The sequence below is a fragment of the Bombyx mandarina genome, chromosome 28 (genome assembly GCF_030267445.1).
Source record: "Bombyx mandarina strain Sakado chromosome 28, ASM3026744v2".
NCBI lineage: Eukaryota > Metazoa > Arthropoda > Insecta > Lepidoptera > Bombycidae > Bombyx > Bombyx mandarina.
In genome coordinates this window covers 4926066-4940489 of record NC_143233.1, presented here as the reverse complement: position 1 = coordinate 4940489, position 14424 = coordinate 4926066, and the positions used below count along the sequence as shown (strand labels likewise).

Sequence of the window (14424 nt, the reverse complement as noted above, 5' to 3'; positions counted from 1 at the left end):
CTGCTATTTCCATGTCTTGCACTATCACTAGATTCTGTTTTAGAGACATAAAAACAAATTCACTCTTAATTCTTTTAGAGTTTCGATTAGCAAAGTCAAAGAACACACTATAGTTCGTGTTTGTGTAACAAAACGTTTCACGTCAGATATCTGTTTAAATGAACATTAGAACTGAATGTGGTCATACAAAAACGACACAGTGACAGTCTACCTTCAATCCAAAACAGTAACAAATACATTATTTCCAAACAAGAAAAAACGATTAAATCTAAAATCGGTAACCTTACAATGGTGATATTGGTAACTGTCGCTATTTTTATGAAACCCTGTCAAATTATCTTTAAAGCTTCTTACAAAATGACAACTTTGTATTAATACTTTTTTTCGGTCAGTTTCTGACAGTCACAGACTAAGTCACTTTTATTATCAATACCATTCAATTATACTATTAACCACATTCAATTCTATTTCCAATATTTATTTTAAACATGAAATCAATTCAAATATTTGATTTGATCAAGATTACTTAAATTGACAATAAATCAATAATAACAAAAATATAAGTTTGAAGGTAGGTATCCAAGCAAAAACACTTAACTTTGGTCAACTCGATCCTTTCTGTACCTATAATAAAAAAAAAAAAAAACATTTTTAAAGCCGGCAACTTAATGTGTTGCTAGAGTTACAACTCTACTATACGTATCGTACGTATATAACGATAATTTATTGTATTTTGGACATTCCTAAGGCCGCTTTCAGACTACGCTATAATATAATAGCATATAGTATATAGATCATAGCTCAACAATATCGCGCACCATCCATTGTTATGGACACGTTCACATTGTACTGTACTATATATTATTGGCTAAGTGTAGGCTGCTATACTATATGATACTATAGTATAGCGTGGTCTGAAAGCAGCTTAAGTCCGGGGGAACTGACAAGACATGTTCGCGGAAGGATTTTTTGGCGGGAAAGCGATGAGTGAAGTTGTGTGATTTGTTTTATTTTGTTTATTTAGTGTTTCCTCAGGTTTAAATGTGTAATAACGGTGGTTTATTAACTGTTTAATACCTGTGATAGTGCACAAATGTGGGAAAATGAAACAAAACCGCTAAACGTAACTTTTCGGGATCCTCCAAAAAGTCCACTGAAAAAAAATCTCAGTAAATGACCATCATTTTACTGAGATTATATTTCATTCCATAGCAACTCATCTTATTTCATTTCACCCCATATCATAATTTTTTATAAAAATAAGAATATAAATTAAAATATGACATGACTTAAAGGTCTTAGTTACCAGGTCATAAAATCATGTTTAAAAAAATGTTCTCGGAAGGATACAGGCGGGCTGACGGTGAGTGGTTGTGTAGAGCACTGACCTGCAGGCGGTGGGGCGCGCCAGCTCGCGGCGGATGTAGTCGAGGCGCTGCTTGGCGCGCGAGCGGGAGCGCAGCGCCGGGTGCAGCGCCCCCCACGGCGTCGGCCGCCACTTCAGCTCCGGGATACGGGAGGCCTGAAGGTATACCGCGTGATCGTGAGCACGGGTACGTATTTTTCTATAAAATCTAATCTTCCCAAATAGTGAATCCAGTCTATTAGTTGGCGTCCTTCATCCTTAGTGAAAACGGTTTGAACTCCATAGTATTCTTCAGTGTACTTGTGATCTTTCTTGTTCCGAAGAGTTATTCTAGAAATCCGTTATCTCTTCGAGGTTTCATATCATACATTTATTTGATTCAATATTATTATTATTATTTTTATTGCTAAAATGGGTGGACGAGCTCACAGCCTACCTGGTGTTAAATGGTTACTGGAGCCCATAGACATCTACTACGTAAATGCGCCACCCACCTTGAGATATGAGTTGTAAGGTCTCAGTATAGTTACAACGGCTGCCCCATCCTTCAAACCGAAACGCATTACTTCTTCACGGCAGGAATAACTACTAACATAATTTAAGCTAACTTGTTAATGGTGGTACCTACTCGCGCGGACTCACAAGAGGTCCTACCACCAGTAGAAAAACGTTTTGTCACTTTTGTGTCAAACGAAACATGAACGTAATGTCACTACGAGGCTTTTTGTAAGACGGTTTTTTTGGAACGAAGTTCCTTATGGGACGACGCGGTGGAGAATCGGGAAAAAAAACGTCCGTAACGTAAGATTTTTATTAGTAATGCACACAGTGTACGACTTAACTTTGTAATAACGTATAAATTAGTAATGCACAGAGTGTATGACTTAACTTTGTAATAATATACAAAAACAGTACATTGTGCACCAAGAGAGGAGGAATCTTTGGGCGATATGCGAATCTAACGACCCTCAGCTCCACAGTCCACCGAGTCACTAGTGGTAAGACGTCTTGTGAGTCTGCACGGGTAGATACCACCGCCCTGCCTATTTCTGCCATGAAGCAGTAATGTCTTTCGGTTTGAGGGCGGGACAAGCGTTGCACTATAAAAACTGAGAGTTATAACTCATGCCTTAAAGTGGGTGGCGGCATTTACGTTGTAGATGTCCACGGGCTCCGTTAACCACTCAACACCAGGTGGGCCGTGAGTTTTTCAACACAATAAGTTAGCGAGTTAAAAAAATCTAAAGTCAACTATAATGAGTCTAGTACAATATAGACACTCTGTATAATAGTGTATGTCTAGTACAATATAGACACCCTGTATAATAGTGTATGTCTAGTACAATATAGACACCCTGTATAATAATGTATGTCTAGTACAATATAGACACCCTGTATAATAGTGTATGTCTAGTACAATATAGACACCCTGTATAATAATGTATGTCTAGTACAATATAGACACCCTGTATAATAATGTATGTCTAGTACAATATAGACACCCTGTATAATAGTGTATGTCTAGTACAATATAGACACCCTGTATAATAATGTATGTCTAGTACAATATAGACACCCTGTATAATAATGTATGTCTAGTACAATATAGACACCCTGTATAATAGTGTATGTCTAGTACAATATAGACACCCTGTATAATAATGTATGTCTAGTACAATATAGACACCCTGTATAATAATGTATGTCTAGTACAATATAGACACCCTGTATAATAGTGTATGTCTAGTACAATATAGACACCCTGTATAAGAGTGTATGTGCGTGTATTGTGAGGCTAGCGACCTGCACGGCTCTGGGCGAGGTGATGTCGGCCACGTCGGCGAGCAGCACGCGCGGCGGGCCGGCGGCGGCGCGGCCCCGGCGCCGGTGCACCGCCGACACGTCCAGCTGCCGGAGCGACTTGCGAAGCCGCACGAACCCGATGACGTCATACTGCCAGATCCAGTACCCTGCACCCAGCCAGACGGGACACACGTCATCATTCATTACCTCACATGTTAATCCTTCATGTTTTTTTAGTTGGGTGGACGAGCTCACAGCCCACCTGGTGTTAAGCGGTTACTGGAGCCCATAGACATCTACAACGTAAATGCGCCACCGAACTTAAGATATAAGTTCTAAGGTCTCAAGTATATTTACAACGGCTACCCCACCCTTCAAAACGCATTACTGCTTCAAGGCAGAAATAGGCAAGGCGGTGGCACCTACCCGTGCGGACTCACAAGAGGTTCTACCACCAGTAATGTGTCATTACTAAGACATTTTTGCTTTCCAGTTGAGGGAGCAAGACAACAATACAGTTGTCGTGGCCTAAAAGATAAGACGTCCGGTGCGAATGCAGACGTCCGGTGTTGAGCGATGCAACGGCGTTCGAATCTCAGACGGGTACCAATTTTTCTAATACGTACTCAGCAAATGTTCACGATTGACTTCCACGGTGAAAGAATAAATAACATCGTGTAATAAAAAATCAAACCCGCAAAATTATAATTTGCGTAAATACTGGTGGTAGGACCTCTTGTGAATCCGCGCGGGTAGGTACCACCATCCTGCCTATTTCTGCCGTGAAGCAGTAATGCGTTTCGGTTTGACGGGTGGAGCAGCCGTTGTAACTATACTTGAAACCTTTGAACTTAATCTCGAGGTGAGTGGCGCTTTTACGTTGTGGATGTCTATGGGTTCCAGTAACCACTTAACACCAGGTGGGCTGTGAGCTCGTCCACCCAACTAAGCAATGAAAATAAAAAAAGATACAAGTAAAAGTTCGACCTCATAGCCAATGAACATCAGATGGGCCTTAAGACCATAACAGAGCTCCGGTTACTGGTACACAATATAATGTAAGCTGATTGTCGATTGCCATGCCATGATCCCCCGCTGCCATAACCGACCCCCCTTAGACCAAAGACCCATCAAACTTACCGTGAATAACGAGTCTCTGCAATCGTTCACATTGCCAGCAGAGCAATACGAAAGGATTCACATTTATCGAGTCCTCCTGCAATTACAAAATAATAATAACTAGAGGTCCCGCAGTAGTCGAAATTCGACTATAATTGATTGGAATTGTAAGTTTGTACACTATTATGATTGTATTTTATACATCTATAATTTGACAACAGACGTCAAGAACAAAAGTTTGACAATTAATAGTATGCATGGGTGTGTGTGTGACCTGGAGTGAAGTCAAGGAGCAAGCGCAAGACAGGGTAAAGTGGAGACAACTTGTGAGGGCCCTATGTACCAGCGGGATACCCTAGGACTACCTACAACATGGGTGTGTGCGCCAAATACATGGTATGTAGTGTGTGTAATCTTTTCTTTATTGATTGAATGTATCTTTTATGCATTATTTAAAAAAAAAAATTAGCATTGTGCACTTCTTCTCTATATTCTCTATAAGTGTGGAAAATTTCATACTCCTCCGTCCGCGCAATTTTCGTAAAATGGGATACAAAGTTTTTGTTTCACGTATTAATATATAGATTAAAAAGCAAATATTAGCACAAAATAACTAAAGAGCTAACGCAAATGGGCATAGGACCTTGACTGCTTTAGAGGCTAGACGCTTTTCTGTCAACCAAAATTCGCTGTATGGTTTTCTTTTAGTGGCTTGATGAAATAGGGCTCATGTCATCAGACTCATAAACCTCCTCCAAAGGGCGGTTGCATGCAGATTGAGGACCGCAGTCTGCGTTTTACAATTATCATAGGAAGCTGCTGCCCATTCTCTGGGGAACCGTCAAGTCGTCTTTTGTGACACCCAGGGAAGGAGACGAGAAAGTGGTTTTTTTTGACACTGCGACGTCTAATAGAGTTCTTTTATAGTTTTCATAGTATATATTAATACTAGCGAACCCGACAGACGTTGTCCTGCAAAAATTCATTCAAGTCGATCCAGCCGTTTAGTTGCAGTATAGATAAATAACCTAGATATCGAGTGCAGCGCCACCTGCCGGGCTGATTTGTGAATCTAAACAATCCAGGGTGCCACCCAAACGCACACAAAAAAAAAATCATTCAAATCAGTCTCTGCACGTTAACCACTGACTAACTAACATATGCTGCTCATTACTATATGCACAATAACTGCATAGTAAGCTAAGCGGGGCGGGGTAGCATTCCCCTACATAAGTATAGATTAATTACCGCAATAATGTTGTGCGTGGAACTGATGAGGCGCTCGTACTTATCGTTTGAGTCATTCGGGCAGTCCACCCACACGAGCTCCCGCAGCGTCAGGTGGAATTTATCGACGACGTGATGCAGGAACGGCGTGTGAAGCTGTACGGAGGTTTGGACAACGTTAACCAAACATCGCAAATTCTTTGGACATGCAAAATCTATCTTCCTACTTCATCGGTCATTGAACTGTTTATGTTGAGTCGCTCGCTAGATTCAATGAAACTTGATTTACAAATAAATAATAGTTTAAAAAAAAAACTAACAAAATACGCTTTTTATAAAAAATCCAACTAAAAAGCGTGGGGTGCATGGTATCATTAGTTATAAATATTTTATGAACAGATATGAATAGAAGGGTTATTTTGATAATGTCCTGAAAAGCACCCCACGCTTTTTTACAATAAAATCTTTTTTTCTAAACACTTTTTTTAATTCAATTTTATTTTCTATTTTTTAGTTGGATTTTCTATAAAAGCGTATTTTGTTAGTTTTTTAAACTATTCTTTATTTTTCATTTTTTAGTTGATTTTCAATGTTTTTTTTTATTATTTTTTTTATTTTGATTTGTCATCGGTCTTTAATAAGTATACCAAATTTCGAGTTGATCCGACGTTTTGAAGGGGATCAAAATCGTTACAAATCCGTTACAAACATACATACTACGGAAAGCTAGCCGGTAATGGAATGCAAATAATTGTTGCAGACGAACGATTGCTTAATAGGGAGCGTCGTACATTGTTGCCTATGGACAGCAACCAATACTAATGAAATACGTACTCAACAAATGTTCACGATTGACTTCCACGGCGAAGGAATATTGCTTACATGGGTGGACGAGCTCACGGCCCACCTGATGTTAAGTGGTTACTGGAGCCCATAGACATCTACAACGTAAATGCGCCACACACCTTGAGATATAGTTCTAAGGTCTCAGTATAGTCACAACGGCTGCCCCACCCTTCAAACCGAAACGCATTACTGCTTCACGGCAGAAATAGGCGGGGCGGTGGTACCTACCCGTGCGGACTCCCAAGAGGTCCTACCACCAGTACAAGGACTGTCGCATTCATCAAACCGAAACGCATGAGTATGAGTACGGAAATTTATTAGTTTTGATTTGACGGAAATTTGATTTTTATTTACGCGCAATGTTATTTGTTCATCGTACAATTCGTTCGTGTAAATATATTAAGTACGTGTTTTATAATAAAAAAATTACCACCTGCCTGCGGGATTCGAACATCGGCACAGTTGGATCAAACGATACGAATGCACCGGTCGTCTTATCCTTTAGGCCACGACGACCAAACACTATTAACATGGGACGAATGAGACTAACGCGGTATTCCCATTTATTTTGAAAACGTGTATATAATCCAAATTAATTGAACATATAATTTCCATACTGTTGATTTATTATATATATGTAAGTATATTAGTATGTATGTATATTGATATATAAATCAAATAGATATATTTCGTATCATGTGTAATATCTATTTATTGTATGTACATATTTTCTATACTAATGTAATGTCTATAGTACACCGCAACATACCTGCTACATTTTTATATTTTTTAGAATTTCTGTAAATTAAATGGTTATATGGAAGAGATCGCTTTTAGCGATAAGACCGCCAATTGTACAAACGTATCTGCTTTTTGTCTGTTTTTTAATGTAAATTGTGTTTTGGTGTACAATAAAGTGTATTCTCTCTCTCTCTCTCTCTCTCTCCCTCTCCCTCTCTCTCTATCTCCCTCTTCCTCTCTCCCTCCCTCCCTCTCTCTTTCTAATTCTAATTCCTAAACACAATTTAATTTAATTAGGTAATATTGAAGTAGTTACTCACCGCCTCACAGAAAAACACCTTTAATGAACACAGAGACATCCCCTCGACTAGAACGTTGTTCATCATTTCGTAGAACATCCTATACGGTGTTGTTATCTGGAAAAAATATATAAATAATAATAATCCTTTTTATTTCTGGTTTTACAATCTTAAATGGATTATAAATATAACATTAAACAACAAATATGACTTTTGTTAGCAAGTTAGCTTAAATTATGTTAGTAGTTATTTCTGCCGTGAAGCAGTAATGCGTTTCGGTTTGAAGGGGGGCAGCCGTTATAATTATACTGAGACCTTAGAACTCATATCTGAAGGTGGGTGGCGGCATTTACGCTGTAGATGTCTATGGGCTCCGGTAACCACTTAACATCAGGTGGGCCGTGAGCTCGTCCACCCATGTAAGCAATATTCCTTCGCCGTGGAAGTCAATCGTGAACATTTGTTGAGTACGTATTTCATTAGTATTGGTTGCTGTCCATAGGCAACAATGTACGACGCTCCCTATTAAGCAATCGTTCGTCTGCAACAATTATTTGCATTCCATTACCGGCTAGCTTTCCGTAGTATACTTTAAAAATCATTTCAAGTCCGTGTTACCACAGGCGCTTGAGGGTGGTATTGTCAGTGACAATGAGCTACGCCAACCAAGGCAAGGTGGTTAATCTACCTACAAGCACAACGTGAGCTTGTCTTCCCGGTCGCACCTAGTGGAACTAATTTGTTTCCCTGCCTGTGTTGATAGCCTTAAGAGGCTATTTCAGATTCTCCTTTACGTGTAGGTGAGCTCACGGGCTCAGACCGGGAGTGTTGCTAACACCAGCCCTAGCAAGAGCAGTGCTTCGCAGAATCTACCAGCGGATCGGAAACGCGACTCGCCGAGAAGATCCGACGAGAAACTCAGTGGGCTGTGACTATGGGTTGATTTACTCGTCGAGCCTTTTGCAAGCGACGGGTACGGGACTGTGACCGGTGCTTGAGGCACCTAAAAACACCGTTAATGGATCGAGAGGATCCGTAATGATCTACTGGAATAGTGGCTAGAGAACTTTTTTTTTATTGCCCTTGTAGGCAGATGAGCATACGGCCCACCTGATGGTAAGTGGTTACCGTCGCCCGTGGACTTCAGCAATGCCAGGAGCAGAGCCAAGCCGCTGCCTACCATAAAACACAAACACGTAGATAACACAAAGTACTCACAATATTGACGGCAACATTCAATCTATTATCGAAGACCCTGTTGATTCGGTGCCAGTCCAGACGCTTCAGCCTCATGTTCCTCTTGTACATCACGTTCAGCGACAGCATATTGAAGTTGGACAGGTTCGAGAGAGTCTCCAACGACGGATTGTTCACCTGCTCGTAATCTAATATGATATGCTGGAAGATGTATTTTCATAATCAGTTGATTACTAGTGGTCCCGCAATAGTCGAAATTCGACTTTAATCAATTGAAATTTTATGTTTAAACATTATTATGGTTCTATTGTCAAATACTATTATACTTATTTAATATAATCACAGATTTCGCCAAAACTACACTATACATAAATAATAATAAAGACAAACAATATTCATCTATTCTCAATTTGACCACAGACTTTAAACACTAACAAAATTTTGACAATTGACAATAAACAAAGAGTATGTTTATATATATGTGTTGTGTCAAATACATGGTAGTGTGTGTAATGTTTTCTTTGTGATTTAATGTATCTTTAATGCATTATTTAAAAAAATATTAGCATTGTGTACTTCTCCATATTCTTTACTAGCGAACCGCCCTCGCTTCGCTTCGGAAACATTAAAAATACACATGAAACCAAAAAAATAAAAAAAAGTAGCCTATGTTCATCAGGGACAATGTCGGCTTCTAATGGAAAAAGAATTTTTCAAATCGGTCCAGTAGTTTCGGAGCCTATTAGAAACAAACAAACAAACAAATCTTTCCTCTTTATAATATTAGTATAGATAAATGTAGAAAATTTCATACTCCTCCGTCCGCGTAATTTTCGTAAAAAGGAATACAAAGTTTTTCCTTGACGTATTAATATATAGATTTCACGTTTGACACAAATGGGTGGAGCTATAGCGTCATAGGTCAGACGGAGGTTACGTGCCCTAGTCCAGAGAAATTCCAGCACGCATTGTACATGCGCATCTGTCTCTCTCTAACGTCAGCGTCAGAAGAGGATGAACGATTTTAAAATAAATTTAAAAGTGAACAAAATGAACATACGATGCTAGCCCACTGAGAAAACTGAAAACTTAATGGTTGGACTTTAGTTTATAGATCAACATTTCGGTTCTAAGAACGGGCTGCTATGGATGAAACAAATAAAAAGATAAACATTATGTCAGACTGTCTTGTTTTTATAATTAACCTCAAGAGTGATATCTTAACAAGTCGATTGTCTATTGAAAATAACAAGACGAAGTTATATAGCACCTTTAGAATTGAAGAGGCTTAATTTAAAAATTTAAGAAAATTAGTTTTATGCTTTGTACGACATATAAAATTGAATTCTATCAGCCGATAAAATTTAACATTAAATTAAAAATAGGTACCAGACTGCGGATTTTGATCGGTCCCCGAAAACATTACACGAGCACATAAATTCGCAATTTCATGAGTGTGAAAAAATAGTAGTTTTTAAAACACACTTAATATGGCAACACCTTATTTACCGAACAACATAACTCGGGAGTAGCTACTGCACCTTCTGCAATAATTCTGTTGGTGATATCGAACATTTCATATTTATATGTGAGTGCTTTTCGTTTGACAGATTGATTTTGTCAGTGAAATTAGTAACATAGTGCAAAATCAAGTGACAGTGCATACGAGGGCTGCACTAAAAGTATCGGGAATGGAATATTTCCACTGTTCCTGTCATATTAAAATCTTTTTAATTGAAAACTCCTTGGTTTTAAAAATCGAATACCATTTATTTATTTAAAAAAAGATTCTCGGTCTTGTCACGAGGTTTTGTCAAACTTGTTTAGTCGTTGATAAAATGGAATTGACTCGATAAAATTCAAGAGCGATGATTTATTATGACTTTCGAAGTGGTTTAACACAAAGTTGGGGGTTGATTGCTTCCCGCTTCCGTAGGTTTAACCCGCGATTCCCTACAAGTGACCCCTGGGTGGTGCAAAACGGGAGCCGAATACATAATCGGTGGTAGGACTTGTCCGACTGGCTGGCGACCACCCTCCAACTAGAGTCCGCCGCCAAATAGCCTAGCTGTGTTCCGGCGTGTGGGTTGGAGAGCCAGTGTTATTCCTTCCCTTTCCTCTTCCTTGTTGGGGGTGAATCTTGGCGATACCTGGAACATGCGGAGCAGACGTGCGTGTGAGCTCGCGGGACGTGATTGTTTGACGGGGGTATAGGGAGACCCAGTGAAACGGTGTTCGCCGCCGCCCGCCGGTCAGTTGGGGACCTGAACCCGGGTGTCACTACTAAACTCCGCCCCGGGAAGCTGTCCCGCCAACCGGTGTAAAATCCTGTCGTGCGGTCGTCGTGCCGGAGTCGGAGACCGGAGTGGATCCCGGCGATCGCACGCAGGGTGGACTGGGGGCCCTTCCATGCCCTGCGTCAGTCGCTCACGCAACCCGTGGTCGAGCACGTACTGTGCTCCGCGCTTTATTCAGGTATTGTCACGATTTCGCCTCGAACATCCTACCCCGCCCAATCCCACTCTCCAAATAAAAAAAATGAAAGTTCGAAAAAGGAAAAGGGTTTTGTCGGCGACTCCCCATTCCACATTTAATGTGGATTTCAGCAATGTAAGGGGTCTACATAGTAACCTCGACGCCGTACACCACCATCTTGAGACGGCGCAGCCTGCCCTTCTTTTTCTGACGGAGACGCAGATATCTGCTCCGGATGATACTTCGTACCTTGAATACCCCGGCTACGTATTGGTGCACAACTTCCTGCGTAAAGCCGGGGTGTGTGTATTCGTCCGGGCTGATGTCTGTTGTCGCCGTCTACGAAGCCTCGAACAACGGGACCTGTCCCTCTTGTGGCTGCGCGTAGATCACGGGGGCTGTACCCGAGTCTACGCGTGCCTGTACAGGTCCCACAGCAGTGATGCAGGTTCAGCTCTGATAGAGCATGTGCAAGAGGGGACTAACCGCGTGCTTGAGCAGTACCCATCTGCGGAGGTGGTGGTTCTTGGAGACTTTAACGCTCATCACCAAGAGTGGTTGGGGTCCAGAACCACTGACCTCCCGGGTCGGGCTGCCTACGATTTCGCCTTGGCCTACGGCCTCTCCCAGCTGGTGACACAGCCCACCCGTGTCCCAGATATTGAGGGGCATGAGCCTTCTCTGTTGGACCTTCTGCTGACCACCGATCCAGCCGGATACAGTGTGGTGGTCGACGCTCCACTTGGATCGTCTGATCACTGCCTTATCCGTGCTGCCACACCACTCTCTCGTCCTAGTCGTCGAACGACGACCAGGTATCGAAGAGTTTGGCAGTATTTGTCAGCAGATTGGGATGGATTGCGTGAGTTTTACGCATCCTACCCATGGGGGCGGTTCTGCTTTTCCTCTGCTGATCCTGACGTCTGTGCGGACCGTCTTAAAGACGTGGTGCTCCAGGGGATGGAATTGTTTATTCCCTCCTCTGAAGTGCCCGTTGGGGGTCGCAGCAGACCCTGGTATAACAATGCCAGCAGGGATGCTGCACACCTCAAGCGGTCCGCATACGTGGCATGGGATGATGCTAGGAGACGTCGGGATCCTAACATCTCAGAGGAAAGGCGGAAATATAACGCCGCTTCCAGGTCCTACAAGAAGGTTATTGCCAGGGCGAAATCGGAGCACGTTGCTAGAATTGGCGAGCGACTGAAGAGCTATCCCTCTGGGAGCCGTGCTTTTTGGTCGCTCGCCAAAGCTGCAGAAGGTAACTTTTGCAGGTCTAGTCTCCCACCACTACGCAAGTCCGATGACAGTCTGGCCCATAGTGCGAAAGAGAAGGCTGACCTTCTGGTCAAACTCTTCGCCTCGAACTCGACTGTGGACGACGGGGGTGCCACACCACCGAACATCCTCCGGTGTGATAGTTCCCTGCCGGAGATCTGCTTTACACAGTGTGCAGTCAGGCGGGAACTCCGACTCCTGGACGTCCATAAGTCGAGCGGGCCAGACGGCATCCCTGCAGTGGTTCTGAAAACGTGCGCCCCTGAGCTGACGCCTGCGCTAACGCGTTTGTATCGCATCTCTTATTGCGCTAACAGGGTTCCGTCTTCATGGAAGACTGCCCACGTCCACCCTATCCCCAAGAAGGGTGACCGGTCGGACCCATCGAGCTATAGGCCTATCGCGATAACTTCCTTGCTTTCCAAGGTGATGGAGCGAATAATTAATATACAACTCCTGAAGTATCTGGAGGATCGCCAGCTGATCAGTGACCGACAGTACGGTTTCCGTCACGGTCGCTCAGCTGGCGATCTTCTTGTATACCTTACTCACAGGTGGGCTGAAGCCTTGGAGAGCAAGGGCGAGGCTCTTGCTGTGAGCCTTGATATCGCGAAGGCCTTCGACAGGGTCTGGCATAGGGCACTTCTGTCGAAGCTACCATCTTACGGAATCCCCGAGGGTCTCTGCAAGTGGATCGCTAGCTTTTTGGATGGGCGGAGCATCACGGTCGTTGTAGACGGTGACTGTTCTGATACCATGACCATTAACGCTGGCGTTCCACAAGGTTCGGTGCTCTCCCCCACGCTTTTCATCCTGTATATCAATGACATGCTGTCTATTGATGGCATGCATTGCTATGCGGATGACAGCACGGGGGATGCGCGATATATCGGCCATCAGAGTCTCTCTCGGAGCGTGGTGCAAGAGAGACGATCAAAACTTGTGTCTGAAGTGGAGAACTCTCTGGGGCGAGTCTCCAAATGGGGTGAATTGAACTTGGTTCAATTCAACCCGTTAAAGACACAAGTTTGCGCGTTCACTGCGAAGAAGGACCCCTTTGTCATGGCGCCGCAATTCCAAGGAGTATCCCTGCAACCTTCCGAGAGTATTGGGATACTTGGGGTCGACATTTCGAGCGATGTCCAGTTTCGGAGTCATTTGGAAGGCAAAGCCAAGTTGGCGTCCAAAATGCTGGGAGTCCTCAACAGAGCGAAGCGGTACTTCACGCCTGGACAAAGGCTTTTGCTTTATAAAGCACAAGTCCGGCCTCGCGTGGAGTACTGCTCCCATCTCTGGGCCGGGGCTCCCAAATACCAGCTTCTTCCATTTGACTCCATACAGAGGAGGGCCGTTCGGATTGTCGATAATCCCGGTCTCACGGATCGTTTGGAACCTCTGGGTCTGCGGAGGGACTTCGGTTCCCTCTGTATTTTGTACCGTATGTTCCATGGGGAGTGCTCTGAGGAATTGTTCGAGATGATACCGGCATCTCGTTTTTACCATCGCACCGCCCGCCACCGGAGTAGAGTTCATCCATACTACCTGGAGCCACTGCGGTCATCCACAGTGCGTTTCCAGAGGTCTTTTTTGCCACGTACCATCCGGCTATGGAATGAGCTCCCCTCCACGGTGTTTCCCGAGCGCTATGACATGTCCTTCTTCAAACGAGGCTTGTGGAGAGTATTAAGCGGTAGGCAGCGGCTTGGCTCTGCCCCTGGCATTGCTGAAGTCCATGGGCGACGGTAACCACTCACCATCAGGTGGGCAGTATGCTCGTCTGCCTACAAGGGCAATAATAAAAAAAAAAAAAAAAAAAAAAAAAAAAAAAAAAAAAAAAAAAAAAAAAAAAAAAAAAAAAAAAAAAAAAAAAAAAAAAAAACAGTGTGTTGACCGGATGATTTCTGCATTTGGTGATGAAGCCCCATCCAAAACCACAATTTATCGCTGGTTTGCTGAGTTTCAACGTGGACGTGTCAAGCTCAGTGATGATCCCCGTCAAGGTCGTCCAAAAACTGCAGTCACCCAAGAAAACGTTGATGCTGTGCGTAAGCTGATTGAAGAAGATCGACATGT

The 14424-nt window shown here is 42.8% G+C and overlaps 1 protein-coding gene across 1 annotated transcript in view; it reads right to left on the bottom strand.

The window, feature by feature from the left end:
* Positions 1 to 541: 541 nt before the first annotated feature.
* The window catches only part of LOC114251643 (uncharacterized), a 34669-nt gene continuing 20786 nt past the window's right edge, over positions 542 to 14424 (bottom strand). The window contains exons 7-13 of the mRNA XM_089739106.1: positions 8620 to 8799; positions 7423 to 7518; positions 5537 to 5671; positions 4310 to 4385; positions 3170 to 3336; positions 1389 to 1522; positions 542 to 624 (exon numbers count right to left, since the gene is read on the bottom strand). Coding sequence (XP_089595232.1) covers positions 594 to 624; positions 1389 to 1522; positions 3170 to 3336; positions 4310 to 4385; positions 5537 to 5671; positions 7423 to 7518; positions 8620 to 8799 — 819 coding nt within the window. The 3' untranslated portion in view covers positions 542 to 593. The remainder of the gene's footprint in view (positions 625 to 1388; positions 1523 to 3169; positions 3337 to 4309; positions 4386 to 5536; positions 5672 to 7422; positions 7519 to 8619; positions 8800 to 14424) is intronic.